Below are 17,036 nucleotides of genomic sequence, written 5' to 3' on the forward strand. Positions count from 1 at the left end.
GACATGACAGTGATTATAAGACACACAGACATGTATTGCAAAAGTGGTTTACAAAATGAAATATGATCATTCACATGTAAATAATTATGTAATGAAAACTGGCAATGGTATCTTGGTGAACCTCTGAGCCAAATGGCATCTTCCTCTCATGAGATTATCTCAGATGGAAGAATTAACCACTCAGATGAGATATAGTTCTAAAACGACTTGGATGTGACAGGACATTTTTTCTTTAAGAATGCCCCTCATTAAGCTGCAGCTGCTACAATATCAAGATGGATTCAAGAAAGAATTGGCATTTTACCTTTGCTTTAAATTTGTAGGCTTAACTTAGACCACAACATTTTTTTAACAGAATCTGTAATATTGTGATACTTTTTTTGAATTAAATCTATTAATCTCCATACATAATTTTTTTTACAGAAAAGCCTGACAGATCAATGGGCCAATGGATAGAAAAAGGCACTTACATCGACATAATTGGCATTAATGTAATCAGTCAGTTTTCCATCCTTTTCAGCAAGCTGTGCTAATTTAACCCTAGTATGATCATCTGCAGTAAAACAAGGGAGAAAATAAGTAATTTTTGGTAAGAATTATATTCTTTCTCATAGAAATAATGAAGTGCATTTTTATAATACATAAGACAAATACAGTAACAATCACATAGGCAAACATCGTCTCCTTAGGTATGAGATTAAAAATTCTAATTTATGGAAAAATAAAGAAATGAATCCAAAGTTTGAAGGGATTCAGAATCTAGTGGCCTGCACAGCAGCACCTGGGGTCATTTTAGCCACTATGACATACTTCCCCTACGGTCTCTAGCTGCCACTTGTAAAGGTGAATAGGTCTTCCATAAGTCCTGTGTCATGACTGCCAAATCTGCACAGTGGGATGTCTCAAAATGACAGCAGGCACCAGCGTTGAGGTACTTTAATTCCAAGTTGAAAGAGTGGACTCTGGAGAGCAATGGACTTTGAAAATGCTGGTTATCTGAAGAGTCAGCAGTAACTACACCAGGGTGAGCTGAAGTGTTCTGTAGCCTGCACTGATTGTAAGAACTACACTCAAGTCACTTATAGAGGACAATTCTTGCTACTTCAGCTGCCCTAAGCTGCCTCTGCACTGCTTTTTAATAAAACAACCCCTGGGCTAGCACCTTTTGTATGATCAGGTACAAAAAAGAGTGGCAAAGGAATATCCCTGAGTTTTTGTCCCTTTCGAGACATCTTTAGCCAGGGGGATTGGCATTTCTTGTTGCTGGTTTACATTGTCTTCTGCCTGACAGCTGACTCAGTTCTGACTTTTTTAATTAAGCTTTAGTGACACTGCATGCTGAAGATATATTTAATTTGGAGCTTTCTTGTAATCAGAACAAAGTTGAAATGGTATACAGAGTTAAAAAAAAGTATTGAGCCATGAAATTATCAAAAACTCAGAGGAAATAGCTTGAAAAAGAGATTAAAAAACCTGAATAGATGTGTTTCAGAGAAGAAAAATCTGGGAGAGTGGTGCAATGGGCAAACAAGTGTACTGGCTAATGTAGCTGTTGCATTACGTTGTTGCCAGGCATAACACAACATAAAACCAGAACATTTATGTTTATATTTGACAGTAAATATATCCAGGGATTTTGAGCTCATGGAGACAATAAATCACCATTTTTCTAAATCAAAGATGGATTAATTTTATCAATAAAAGCTTCTTTAGCTTTCTAATGGCATTATAGCGAAATCTTCCAACTCCCTTTGGGTCATTGCAGAAGACACAAATATATCTTTCTAACACATGCTCACCAAAGCAGCAGAATGTCAGAGGACTAACTTGAAGAAATATGAAATCTGATGCTAACTCCTTTTCAAGAAGCACTTTGCTGATCAGTAGCTGGAGGTTTCAGTGTAGAAGTGTTTTTACTACCACTAATAATATATAAATCTGCACTTGTTTATAATGATTTCTCACACAAAACAAATGATGCCTTTACTTACAAGCAACGATGTTTATGTATCGATTCTTATTCTTGTTGTCAGGGTGATTAGAGCTGTCTGATGTAATACCTAGATCTACAGTACAGCTCTGGATTTCCTGAAAAAAAAAGTATGTCATACTTAAGTAACTATTAAGATACATAAAATGTCTTTAAATTCAGTAAGCAAGCATGAAAAGAACCACAACCGTATACCCAATTATCTATGATATTTTATAACTACTTCATTGCTAAAAAAATTGCAGTGAAATAATTCCTTACCTGATAAAACTCTTTCAGTGTCTAATGAGGGAATGAATGCAAAAAAAGTAAAAAAAATCAAATTCCACAGCACAGAACAAATGGATAAGTGTTTATATAAATTACAATTACTATATGGAAAACAGTTATGGTCATGCAATATATCCATAATAACAACAAAACTGAATATTTTGACATAGGTCCTAAAGGAAATGAGGTAATTTTTCCAATTAAAATGTTGGCATTTGTTTTCCTATCTTTAATGTTAGACCTTATGCCAGTGAAAGCTTGTACGTATGAGCAACATCAAGTTTTTAGCCAGATTATCTATATATGTAAGAGTTCACTGGAATTTTTATGTGTCATTATAAATGCATTAGTTTCTCTGGGGAATGCTTTTGCTCTCTTTGCATTCACTGAAGCAGGACTATGTGCAGTTCAGCCAACCTCAGAGCACTCTGGGGAAAGAGCTACAGCCCTCATTCAGGCTGCCAATGGTTTCACAGTGAAGCCAACAATTTTATAAAAATAGAGACAGGCTTGATAAGACAGGCACAAAGTCTTAATTCATTTTATAGATTACTTTAGCTCTCAGGAAACTCAAGCATTTATAAGGTCCACACTTTTAAACAGCAAATACATTGCCATCACTAAAAGTACTAATGGTGTTTCCCAACATTCTTAATAATTCATTTTAATGTCAAACACCTTAATCTACTTAAATACATATTTGAAAATTTGTTTTCAGTTTAAAAATTAGATTTTAAATGAGTTATTTTGCGGTGATATAAAAAACCCCTTGCTACCCCCCTCCCCCCCAAAAAAAATCTGAACCACCCTTGTACTCTTCAAATACATGCTAATTCTGCAAAGACAATGACTATATTTCAGTTTTTCCCAGTCTTCTAAGTTCTCTATCAGTAGAGAAAAGAACTGAACACTACTTCTGGGGTAGTCCATAAAGCCAAAAAAGATCTCCATGAAATGATAAGGACACTGATTTTTTTTTTTTTTGTAATAGTTAAAACTAGGATGAAAGATTTCAGATGGTGCAGCTGTCGCTCAGTGACATGCACTGTATTTGGTCGTTAGATCACTGCCATAATTTATAAGTAAAATTATAGGAAAAGATCAATTTAGAATGAACAATCTGATTTCTGTACTGCTGTACTGACTAATGCTGAAAGAACTTTGTATCCATTGTATTTGCATACAGTCCTTCAACATCTGCTCTTATTAATAGCTAATCAAGATGGAGTCCAGTTCCATCAGTGCATATGCACATGTGTAAGTAATATGTACTGGACATGCACAAGTATTTACAAATTTGGTCCCACAATCAAACAGATATTCTGAATGTTAAATAAACTGAAGAGGAAATGCTGATGAAGAAGGTTGTGTGAAGAACATGGAATTTTTGGTCCACTGGATCACAATACATTGGCTGGGGAAACAAAAGCAAAACCTAAAGATGCAAAACTTGCAATTTTTACTTTCATTATTGTTTTTGCAACAGGAATATTATAATCATATTTTACATTAATATAGATCTGCTAAATATACTTGTTTCCATCCCAACTGACTGATTCTATTAGAAATCTCTTGTAAAAATTGCTAATGCCACAGCTTTAATTAGTATTTGGGGGTTTTAATGCTTATGTTAACTAAGTTAGAACATATCTGTATTTAAATTGATTGCAATACATGAGTGGGAAAAACAATGAGGATCATTCATTACATATGGTGATAGTAACAGCATATGATTAGAGCATATGTTTCAACATTTTGAAATACCTCATGAACCATATACTTTAGGAGAGGAACTGTAAAACTTTCACTACCACATGAAGACTACATTAGCTCCCCTGCTAATCACAAGTGTTGTCACATGTACTCATTATTACTTCAATTTTATTTTCTCTGTAAATAGAACAAGCAAATGAAGATAGCTTCTGCAAAATTCAATTTTCATTAGTATTTGAAAAACTTTAGATATATCACTCTGATAAACCATATACATTACACTACCTTTGCACAGTTTACTCATACAGTTATTCAGTATTTTATTACAATAATAAACACTCCCATTTGCATTCCAGTCCTGATTTTAGGAATCTCCCTAGGCTTTATGCATCAAATCCATACTGAGCTTGAAACACTCACATTTACATGCATTCATGAAATTGGTACCCAAGTCATAATGTAATGCCCCAATTTTTGTTTACAGGCATTTAAACTTAATATTATTTGCACATGCTAATAAAAAGATGACATCATAGAGCCATACCTCAAATTCTTCAGAAAAACCATTACTTGCATGTAAATCTGCAACATGTTTGGGAAAATGCTTTATTGGAATTGCTCCAACATCATCTTAGAGGTGGGAAAAGACAAAAAATATATTTATGTTCAATAAAAAGCCAGTGACATATAATGAAGTTTTTATGTAGGCAATCCACAAAACATCCTGAAATAAAGTTCTTGGCATGAACTTTAGATATACAACTCCCAAAAAAAAATACAACATCCGTTGATGCCGTTAACATTTCTAAAATATTTACCTAATACTTGTACATTTCTAAATTATTATTGGAAAGAAGATAATGAAAATGCCTTGCTAGGTCTTGCTCTGTCTGTCAGCGCTCCAAATCAAAGTGCTGATTCTGCAGGATACTGAGCTTGTCTGTAAATAGAAGAATGCACAAAATACTCCTGTGAAGTCAAGGAGATGTGGGAGGATTGGCTCTTTGCTGCAAGATGTTCAAAAGGAGAGAGCACAGCTCTGAATAATACTGATAAAGTAGGAATGATTAGGCAGAATTGTCCGGGTGCTCCACACTGATTAGTGTTGCACTGGAACTTGGAGCCACATAGTCCCAAGCCTACTAAATTAAAGCAGCATTATGCCAGTATTTTCATACTAACTGGCACTTGCATGTTTGCACTGTCATCCAAAAGAAACAGGAATTAATTTTCATCTTTTACTGCATAAGTGATTATTTTCCATACAGAATTTTCTCCCAGCTCTCCTTGTGATTCTATGATTATCTATTGATAATAATCTCATGTCTGATCATGGCAGTACTGGCCACAGATTTTCATATAACGCTTCATACTTCAAGTTTTAGATGAAATATTTATATTTAAGACTCTTTGGCTACCCACAAAGAAAACTTTTACACTCTCGAGGAATAAATAATCTCAAGGATTAATGTAACATCTCCATTTTACTTTAAACAAATACAAAAAACACTTGTGTAGAATATGCATCAGAAATAACATCAAAAACCTTTGGGACTTTTAATCTTCTCTTTACTGCAAACATACTGTGTAAACAAAGTTATCTGTTTGCTAATTATCTGCTAAAGGATCACTGCTAATTATTTGACTTAGTTTTGGTTCTGAAGAATAATTTTGTTGGAGTTTTTTAAAGCCTTTCATGGTTTAAAAATATGTTTATTTCACAATCTGTAATTACATCACCATTTCATATGTGAACAAACTGTTAGAAACATTGAACAAGGACCTGTTGTTCACATCAACAGATGTTGAGTATTTAGCCCACCTAACAATTTTAGCTTTCAGTTACCAAGAATTTGATTTGTACTAAGATCCATCTGGTCTCCGACTTATATGACTGGATCTGAATATAAAAAGCGAATCTATCCAGTCAAGAATAAGAGAAACTGAACAAATATGTAGTACAATCTTCACACTTTGGAGATGAAACCTGGCATGAAGTGTTTATCCTCATGGTATGCAAACACAAAACCAGAAGGGAAGGTAAATGACCCAAAGAGTGAGTACAATAATGGAAATAAATCTTAGGTTTTGTTTCCTTGCCCATGCAAATCTCCCAACTCAATCACTTCTGAACCCAGGAATATATTTTATATCTGGATGGCAAGTATCACTTCAAACTACTTAGAGTTTGATAGTGGATCTGAATCCTACTCTGTAATTCATTACTATTTAAGTGCCTCTTTGAATTGTGCTGTGAAGAGCCATGACATTTTCTGTGAATAACTGCAGATCTCCTATCTCTGCCAGTGAAAGGAAGGAAAACTTAATATATAATTATATGGAAAGAAAACTTAATATATTATGAGATCTCTGGAGTGTGATTTTGGTCACAACCATAAGAATTAAATTTAGCAGTTGCAGTTGCAAAATGCTCTTCCTGCCTAATATTATAGAGTAATTAGATGCAATTGTAAAATTACACTGTTGAAACATTTGTGCAATAAGAAACACAACAACTGGTCACTTGACATCTGTTGCATGCAAAATAAAACTATTTCCTCAGTGCTTGCAGCTTTTTCCATAAAATATTTTTCATATTTTCAGTCACTGAGAAAAAAATTTCTCTTTAATATTTATCACCATTTCAGAAGGAAAACCTCCAGTTTCAAAACATGCATTTTATACACTCAGAATAACTGTAAGTGCAATTATGAAATGGAAAACACTTTCCCCCCGAGGTGAGCTGGTCAGGAAAAACTATAAGAAAATGATACAGTTGTAGTGCAATACAGTTAATGGTGGAGAGTTAAAGCAGAGATTTCCTATGATTGCTGCTTGACATTCATATATAATAATGTTTTCTGAAATCAAGACATAGCTCTGCTTTTTAACCATGTAGTAATAGGTTATAAATCTCCTAATGGCGTCAATCCATGCAAGGTGCATTTGAAGATGTCTACAATTCATCAATGTTACAATGGAAGCCAAATGTTTCGGATTTATTTAATTGTGTTTATTAGTTATTCACACAAAGGCTGATTTTCCTCCTTTAGTCATTCCATGAAAACCTATCTCCTTGTATAATAGCACAGTTTGCAAAAATATCACTTGTGGAACAAGATAAACTTGTCTCATAGGTGAAAATGTGGCTTAGGATCTGCTTTAGAATTAGTCTATTTTGGGTTTAAATAGATGAATTAAATTAATCTATTTCATCCTACACAGACTGAAAAAGCTGGAAGGCTGCATGCACTCCTGTGATATTCTTTGAGAAAATAAAGAAAACTGAGTATCCAAATAAATGTTGTTGATATAGAATCAGAAAATGCTAATAATATTGTGAACTTCTGTATTATTTTAATGAGAGGTTCACATAACTATATTATAGTAATTATGCCAGTAAAATTTGTAAGTATAAGAACACACTGTAATTGCAAGTGAAATGGAGACAGATGAGGCACATCCTCAATCTGCTAGTAAAAAGAACAGGACATGTTCTATACCCAGGTGACAAATCCAATTAGAGGCAGAAATACAACAGAATCTGTTGCTGGTGTAATCCTGTAGAGCTATTTAGTGTAGCTCAGATGACTACATGAGCAGCCACTCTAGGGAGGCTACACTTAAAATGGCTACAAAGCACAGAGTATCCTTAAGGCAACACTATAAACTGAAGATATTTCTTGTCTGTGTTACCTACAGAAGAAACTATTAATAACACAAGTCTGCTAATATCAAGTGTACCTGTTTACACAGATTTGTACAAGAGGTTATAAATCTCTGGTTTACAGATGTTATAGTATTTGAAGAATTCATATTGACACATATAAAGCAGCATCTTCCTACAGTTAATGCCAATCCACAGAACAGTTGCCAGAAATACCTGAGACTGGGAAGATTGGAGCTGGGGGAGCAGAAATCACTCGAGGTGATGTATTATCTTCTAAATAAAAATGAGCAGTCTGAAAACATTTCCTAGAGAGGAATAAATATACAAAAAAAATTGAAAAAAAAAAAAAAGAAAGAAAAAAAAGAAACCAACAAAATCCCATGAAAACATTATCTGAGATGATTTGGAATCCTGGCATTATTGAGTCAGAAAGAAAAATCATGGTTTTGAAAATCAATTTTCATGGAGTTTCAAATACTACTGCTACAATAGAAATATTCTCCCAGCACATCACCAAATTATGCATACAACATGAAGTTACTACATTACCTCAGCATAATACATAGTTCATGCATCTTTACCTATACCAGAGGCAGAAGATAGAGCACACATCAGACATAGTGACAGCTGAAAGAGAAACTCTGCATCAGGAGCTACTGTATATGCTGCATAACTCCAAGTACAAAAAAGGTCACTGTCTTCCTTACTTATCCAAACTCACTTAAATAATTACTGTTCCTTTTCATGTGATGATGTTAGCCTGAAGATGGAGCAATGTTTGAGATCAGTTCTGGTAATTCATTGATAGATGCTACTGCAGTCATGGAAATGCAATAAAAGACAGCATGCCCTGTAACAGCCAAAGCAGTGGCTCTAGAACTATTGTGACTGAGGATAAACAACTTTTCATAATGTAATCGCAGCACTGAGGAACACCTTAACCAAGGAGGACTTCCCAAAGTTGACAGACAGAAACAGGGGGATTTCTAACTCCAGGAGATGCCAGTTTTGTTGCAAAAACATTGAAATACGAATACAAATGGCACCAACCTTAACTATGATTCACAATGTCATCTGTATCTGTGCTATAATCCAGATGTGAAGATAATAGGAATAGCATCTGTTCAAGAATTCAAGCTGTTCAAAGGAATGAATAACCAACTGCTGCTGTAAGCATTGCAAAGCCTCTTTAATTAAAAAATCTCCATATGATTTGACATACTAATAACAATCTTAACTTTGGGTCAGTTAATCTCTCTGAAATATTATTCACTAATCATTAAATTTAAAAAGAAATATATGCCTCATGAAAATACTAATCTCATTTTATATTTACAAGATTCTGCTTCTTCAAATCTATTGGCTGTGGCTATTTTATGATTGTTTCTTACTTTGTGTAATCACTGTTATTTTAAATTCTGTATTGTTCCTGTATCTCTGCAATCATAAAAACTCTCATCTGTTATAAACAGATATAAATTTTGAAGATACTTTGAGAAATAGATAGAGAATATGTGGCTGTTGCCATTCTTTTCAGAACCATTAATATAGATAATAAAGATTTTTGTAAGCTTATTTGACGTGCCCATATTCTCGGAATGTGTTGTGAATTTTCTATCAGTACAGATCCTCTTAAAACACAAGAAAAAGCAGACAGCTACCTAAAAAGGAAAATAGAGGCATGAAAATAGTTCTGGTAATTCACATAGCAAGGAAATCTGAAGTCCAGCTAGAATTCTCTAAAAGCATATTTGTATTTGTGATGTTCATAGAGAAACTTTGGCTCTGCATGGGATATTTGGAGCAATACTATCTGTTATGTATGTGGTTTTACTTAGAAATGGCAATTTTGGATGTGGACCAAGAACACATCCTGGAAGAACCTGGGAACACCCTTCAAAATTTTAGAGTTTCTAACATCAGCATTAGTGGCTGCTGACATGAGAGAGGCTGTCTCCATGCTAGTATATAGTTAGTATATAGTTAGTATCAGAACTTTGTGTGAAAAATCTGTGAGACATAGGCAAGTCTCCAAGTCTTCAAATCATTAAACACTTTGGAAAGTCTGGCCCTGTCTGCTGGGCACAGCGAATGCTGTATAGTGTTTATTAAAAAGTACACCAACTAAACATGCCAAAGCAGTCTGATGTTAAAGCTCCAAACCCAAAAAGTGTCCTTTCCCCAAATGCTTACTGCTTGTGAACAACCATCACATGTAAGGTTTATGAACTAACATTGTCACCTATTTGCTTGAGAAAAGATTGAGCTATAAAGAATTTAATTAGCATAATGACTTTCACATCTAAAGCTGTACTTAAAATGTCTTCATATTATGCCATACACTCATTATCCCTCACTAAGCCAATGTATTTTTAATCTTTAAAAATTAATTGTGGCTGAAAATAAATTACACCCTTAGCACATTTGGGAGACAAATTCATAGCAGTTGATTTAACCTGTAATAAGACTCATAAATAGGCACTCCATCTGCTCCTGCATCAACACTGAAAACCTTCATGACTAAACCTAATGTTAATACTCACATATCATTAATTATCACTTGTTGTTAATGAAAAAAGTAATGACTATTTCAAACTTCCAGACAAAGGTCCCATCACTCAATAACCTGATTATTTAATTTACACCTTTCATCGCAGTACTTAGATCTCCAGCCTAAAACTGTAATTTGTAATTTAGACACTGCACTTGTTCAAACACACACTTTATGTATGGGGGCAGCGCTAAACCACTGAATTTATTACAGTGTCTGGATGTGTGCAGCAGCAGCAGCAGCACTTGGGTCTGACAGGAGGGGTACTAGATCTGAATGAGCACTTCAATGACAGCTACTTGAGACTACAAGACTAAGCCTCAGACTGTGGGGGACATAGATTTTCAAGAATTTGGGGTCCTGGACCTTGGCTGAGACTGTGTGCTTGGCTTCTGCCCCGTGGGAGCTGGGCTGGGACTGGCGCTGGGGCTGGCAGGAGCCGGGCACCGAGCGCACGCGGGACCCTGCGAGTCAGAGGCAGCTGTGAGAGCTGTGAGAGCATGTGTCTGGGCTTCTGCTGCTCATGCAGAATGGTCTTAGAGGCATGATTGCTTCTTTCTCTGAAAACTTCAGTGTCTTTTGAGCTCACAGGATTATCTGCCAGTAGGTAGATTTTTAAAAATGTACAGATAATTTAAAGATCTAGTGAAGCCAAAGGATCTATAAGTAGTTCCTCAATGGATGCCAATGATTCAGTTTTTAAATAGCTGCAATTAATATTCATGTGTTTTTCAAGTGGAATTTTAATTGTCAGATTTTATTAAGACTTTGATATATGACATGGCACACTGTTAAGAAGTTTTTCCTTTATGGGTGGATGAGTGTGGCCTCTGTATATTTAAATCTGGTTTAAGTTTTTCTGCATGTCCAAATTTAATGATCCTCAGAGAGGGTTCTCAACTCTGTTACCATAAGCTTATTACAGGACTCAAGGTATTAGTCAAATCATGGCTAAGAAAATGAATATTCTCTGACAGGTATGGTTCAATTTATATAGGGTGGTAGAGGCAATTAAAATTCAAATAACTACTCAGGGTGTTGTCTGTCATCAGGTTGGTTATTTCTGAAGTGTTGCTATCATGAAATATCTAACAGGCTGCATGACAGGCAGCTGATACTCAGTATGTCTACAGATACAAATGGACCTGGAAATGCATTAGTAGTTTGTGGTTCGTGTTATCTTCAGCCGGTCTTTTACTACAATTCACATATGTTTGTTGAAAAAGTATTTTAAATGGTACAAGGCCCACTGATAACTGTCAACATGTTACTATGTTACTATTCTCCAAGATCTTCGTACAATAAACATTATAAAAGCTGATCTGAACAAACATGAATAAGTAAGTAAAATAGTAATAATGAAGCCATCAAGAAAAGAAGAGAGCAAGGACATTCAGGTATTCCTGCCGCATCTCTGCTGCCAGAACTCAGAAAGAAGACAGATACTGAAAGAAATGGATCCAGACTCTAGATTTGGACAGAAAATTCCCTCTAAAGCTATTTTAGAAAGTCTATCTGGACAGCAAGGCCACTAAACAGGGCAAAGAATCTCCTTGTTTATTCCACTGTAATCTTAATCAGGCTGAAGAAATGAAATGAAAATTACATTGCTTGAAAATTGCTTGAATTAAAAAAGATACACAAAACCAGAGTTGTTAAAAATTGTGTATTTTCTTGCTGGTAATTATTCAATCTTTAGACAATATTGCCATTAGAAGTTTTAATCCCTGTCAGAGAAGTAAATATCTATAAAAAAAAAAGATTTATATTGTGCCTAATGAGATAGTGAAGAGATTGAGGAATTTCCTCAAGTGCTGATTAACAATTTCATTTTAAAAAAACCCCAAAACCAAAACCCAAACAACAGATGGTACAGAATTATTTTTCTGATACAAGTCATTAAAGTGAAGAAATAAATAATTTCTTTGACCTTGAGAGACTGGAACTTGTTGCTCTTGGTAATTATTTGGTTTTAAACCAAATAACACACCTGTTGAATATTCAAATAATGAGCTAATAGTGGAAACAATCCAAAGCATTATTAATTTATGTGACCAGCTGAGATAGACCAGTGGTTTTTCTGGACTACCACTGCAAAAGAAATATAGAATAAATTCTTGTAAACCTAAATGTTTTTATGAACTTTAATAAGTGAAAATAATTGGCCCAAATTAGGGAAAAATAAGTGCAATACTAAAAGTAACATTAACATCTAAGAGTCATTATTTCAAAACAAACTAGATCTATTAGAAAAATCTTACAGAGCTTCTACAAATATTTTCCAGGCTTAATGAAACATGCATAGCAATGAAGTTAATATTTTAATTTTTTCCCAGTCTTTAAAAAGAGATGAGTGCTTTGGCAACTTTTAATGAGGGCCATAAAGTTCTATCTATGATGCAATGTCTTTATGCTGTGTTCCCCTGAAATAAGAAATAGTTACTGGTGTTATCATAATGCCAAGAGAAATTTGAGGATTAACAATAAAAGAGCTCCATATTTTATTTTGTAGTACACAAGAAATACAGAAAAGATTAGATTCAAGCCAAGAAGATATTGCTAACAGGATTTTTGTTTCATTTTGAAAGACCTGTTTTACGGAATTGTTCATTCCCAGAGAAAGAATACAAAATGAACACAATGTTATTCGGCAAAAACAAGCTTGTAACATGTAGGATTACTAGAACTGCATTGTACAATCTGGGTCTTTAAATGCAAGGTCCTCTTTGGCAAATAGAAGAGATTTCAAATACTGTTCAGCATCAGGGATGAAACCCTTTGGAAGTTGAATATGAACAATCACGTTGCATAACATGAATGACAGAAAAAGATTCTCAGAATGCAAGTGGTTAGCTGGAAATCCTGGGATGGAGAATAGAGTTATCTAACCAAGCATAAACTAAGAAATCACTTTTGCAATTAGCACGGCAATTAACTACTACTTTGAAAAGCAGAATAAATCTTTCTCAAGGTTCATTGAACAAATGTCTTTAATAGTGGCAAAGGCTGCCTGACTCACTAGCACACTTGCCTGGAATAAAGGAAGCTTGAACTCAATTTCTCCAGCCTAGTCTGTTCAGGGGTGGAATGAGTTCTGTCCCCATGTGGGACACACCCTGGTAGGCCAACAGAAAACCAATGTCAGGAGACTAGAAGAAAAGTCAGTAAGCATAATCCTGACATCACAGCCTAGAGATTACAGTAGTCAGTAGTTTGGAAAGGGCCAAAGTTATTGGTTCTCCAGCAATTTATTTCATTTTAGATTAAGGAAGGATATTTGGGATGAAAGAAGAAGAAACAAGCTCTGGAGGCATCTGAAAGAAGATGTTTGGGCCTGTCTTCCCAATTCTTTGTGCAGTCCCTGTAAGAGTAAGGTCCTGTTTCTGGCTGCTGGTTTATGTGTTAGCACAGGGGAAGCAGGACCAGATTCCTGGCAATCACTGAAGTAGAAGTTTTTGCAACTTATTTCCCCCTTCTGGCCCACCACAGCATTTCCTACCTGACAATCTATACACCTGAGAAAGTCTTAGGGCTGTGCAAGGGGTTTCAGAGCTTAAGCAGACATGTCCCTAGGAAGACTGCCTTTAACTAGAACCAGTGGAAGAGTGCCAAAGTCTTGAACATTGCGACATACTGCCATGTGGCTGACAAGGTTCCTGGTACATTTTCAGTTGAGGCCGACTTGCAGTATTTTACACCATGTTTGACACAGTTTGGGGTTATTACAGGGCAGAGACCATCCCCAGTAAGCAATGTGAATGCAGCTACTTTTTTTATCCTCTCTGAGGGAAGTAATTTCAGTTGTATGGAAGAGATCTGTGCCATTCTAGCTGGCCTGTTTTATTTCACAGTGTGGGTACAGTTTTTTGCTCTTACTGATTATGTTATAATGACTTCTAATAACCATCAGTTCCTGTTATCTTACTTCTTTTTACTGGCTTATCAATTTATCAAGTCACAGAGAAACACATCCATAAGCACATGTGCACATGAAACACATCCATAGTTATCCACTAAAGCTTTGAAAGACCAGGGCTAATTTTAGTTTGTCAGAATCACGAAGTAGAATGACTTTTTAATCACAGAGCATCTTAAGAGCTACTCAGTAAATGATCTTCAAACAGTTCGGTTATACTATTATAGGATCATTAAACTACTCCCTTTCTGTCTTCCACACAGTGTCAGCACACTCGTACAGTGCCATATGAATTGCTTATTTATATAGTCCTGTTGAGTACAATAGATTCTCATTCTATTGATAACTATCTTTTTTCATGGGTAAAGGATTGGAAAGATAGAAAAAAGCTCCACGCCATGATATTTATTTTTCTTCTCCCGCTTGCTTGACCCAGTGCTCTGTTAAGTCACTTCGTTTCTGGGCATCAATCATGAGTTCTTGTTTACTAAGTTTTATCAATATTTGAACTATTTGCAGTGGCTAAAATAAATAAAATTGCATTTGAGTATTTTGGACAGAAACCACCTTATTTTGTCATCTTTATGATATTGAGCAATATGAAGACAAGGTAAGAGACAAGATCCAGCCTCCCCCCTGTAAACCAGCTCAATAATGCCAATCCATTTTTCAAATCATACCTCTTTAGAACTGAAAAAAAGATCAACCAAAATACAACTTACCTCCAGTAAATGAGAATACCCACAAGAATCACTAGACAGATAAAAGTCAGGGCTGATACGACCACAAGTGGTATAACTGTCTTCTTCTCTGATTCCAGACTCTCAGCTAGACCAATACGAGACTCATGGCTAATATTACTTGCCTCTGCAGTCAGAGAAAATTGAAACAGTCCAAGTTTAAATTCTGAGAAATGCACAGCACAGGTGAATGTGTCTTATAATGAGCCTACTTAATATCACTTACCTCTATTTTTTACTATGTACCGCAGAAAGTTTATACATTTGCAAACCAGCTTACAGAAGATAAGCAGATAGAAGGTAAAGCAAAGTGTTCAAGCTTATGTGACTCAGCCTTCCAGCAGTGGAGACTTCTCTTTGTAAGAATAGCAGACTGTTGTTAAAATTCAGAAGAAAGGTTTTTTATTTTAATCTGTTTTATTAGCTGAAAGCCAAATGAGTTAAGAAATCTGAATACATAATATTGGAATGTGCATTGGAGTTGATATTAAACTGTCAGTCATATAATGCAAATAACTTCTCTGGCGAATAGGTTAATAGAAAAATTATCTTGCAAAAGTCTTTATGTGCTTGCTGTATTGCAGTTTAGCTTTCTGTATTTTTATCCATTGCCCATTCTGTAAACTGCTTCCTTTGAATCCAATTGTCTCTCTCAACTATACTGGAACCACAATTAAATTTCCCACCTCCACCTTTAAAGGTGATCAAATAATTATTTAGATATTACTTTGGTTTCATATTTCTGTGAGCCATATACTGGTGAATGACAGAAATATTTGGACATAGGGATCTCTATGAAGATTAAAACAAAATATTCTATAATATTATTAAAGAAGGAAGTACAATGGTGGACAACACCAATACTTTATTTTTAGCTTTGGTCTACCTCAAGAAGTAAGTATTTTAAATTTGTGACTTTGATGTAAAATAACTGACTTATTTTGATTTGTGCAGTTTACTTGTGAGCATTATTTGAGTTAAAATGCAGAAATAAACATGTTAGTACTTTCTAGAATTAAACCCCTAGAATGTTTTCTGATTTGCGAATAGTCCTAATTCAATGAATTTTCTGTATAAGAGAAGAATTTTGCTATACAGAAAACATCTGCACTCCATTGGGATTTTGAGAGACCAATTCTACAGGAATGAAAAGCTTTTGCACAAAGGGAGGAAGGAATGGAGTTGAATCTGGGAAAAAAAGATAGCAAATTACATGCTCTAAATAGGATATCAAAAAACAAATGGCTTCACACAGTACAGATTTCCAAGCAGCTCTATTTTCTTCCATTTTCTTGAATTTAGAGGCTTTCGGGACTTTGTGTGCCAAAAGGTCTAGGCTCTAATTTTGCAGATGTCTTCTTGGTTTAAATTCAAAATACTCTTTAACACCCATATAAATCACTTCTCTTTAAATTCTGCAGCTCAATGTGCAAAGTAATTGAAGGAACAAAGTTTCTTCTGAAAAATCTCCAAGTGTCTGTTGAGTAGGTTAAAATTGGTGCTTCCTATTGATTGCAGAGGAAAACTATGTGTATGCATGAGAAAGCACAATACGATCCCTCTGAAACAGTCAGACTTGCTTATCCAACTCTGGATTAATTCACAACATAAAATCCAATCATATCTGTGTGATGACAGTGTTCCTTCAAACTTCATGACCATATCCTATTAGGACTCCTCCTATGGGGAATAAAGGGCAGGCTTCTCCTGTAACAGAGAGTTTCTTGCCTACTTGGCTATCACTCCATTGATGGCAGCTGAAAAGGCAGTCTCAGCTATAGCACATTTCTTTGATTTCTAATAACTGATGTGTTTGGATCCTGTGCATATTTCTTTCTATTAATTTGTCTTAGTTTTTCAACAGAAGTTGAAAAGTTTGGGTAGTCATAGAGGTCTTATGGAGAAAATCCTAGTTCAGAACAAGCATAATTATGCATCAATAACTACAAGAATGGGAAAAGTTTAAATGACAATTTTTTTTCTGTAATAGCCACAATGAAAAGATGTTTCACCAATTTCTGCAAAATCCACTGCAATGCATAAGTAAGTTCTCAGGTGAGAGATTAACTTTTGTGCTTGCTGCAGTTCTTTATAATTTAATTAAGCAAATATAACTTTGGTTTACAGGAGACCATGTTAGACATACTGAAATTAAATGTTCAGCTTAGTAAAAGCCAGTATTTGGC

The 17,036-nt window shown here is 35.0% G+C and overlaps 1 protein-coding gene across 9 annotated transcripts in view; it reads right to left on the bottom strand.

The window, feature by feature from the left end:
• Positions 1-17,036, bottom strand: part of PTPRZ1 (protein tyrosine phosphatase receptor type Z1) — a 131,992-nt gene that overhangs the window by 12,879 nt on the left and 102,077 nt on the right. For 6 of the 9 annotated variants that reach the window (XR_014952009.1, XM_021553442.4, XM_021553445.4 and 3 more), the window contains 6 exons: positions 14,833-14,977; positions 7,857-7,948; positions 4,518-4,603; positions 2,252-2,272; positions 1,992-2,088; positions 471-553 (listed from right to left, as the gene is read on the bottom strand). Coding sequence is in view for 8 of the 9 variants with exons in the window: in XM_021553442.4 (XP_021409117.3) it covers positions 471-553; positions 1,992-2,088; positions 2,252-2,272; positions 4,518-4,603; positions 7,857-7,948; positions 14,833-14,977 (524 nt within the window). In the remaining variant the exon portion in view is untranslated. The remainder of the gene's footprint in view (positions 1-470; positions 554-1,991; positions 2,089-2,251; positions 2,273-4,517; positions 4,604-7,856; positions 7,949-14,832; positions 14,978-17,036) is intronic. The other 3 variants (XM_021553447.3, XM_021553446.4, XM_021553443.4) reach the window with 1 other exon arrangement.

This window comes from Lonchura striata, chromosome 1A, assembly GCF_050655825.1.
Source record: "Lonchura striata isolate lonStrDom1 chromosome 1A, ASM5065582v1, whole genome shotgun sequence".
Lineage (NCBI taxonomy): Eukaryota > Metazoa > Chordata > Aves > Passeriformes > Estrildidae > Lonchura > Lonchura striata.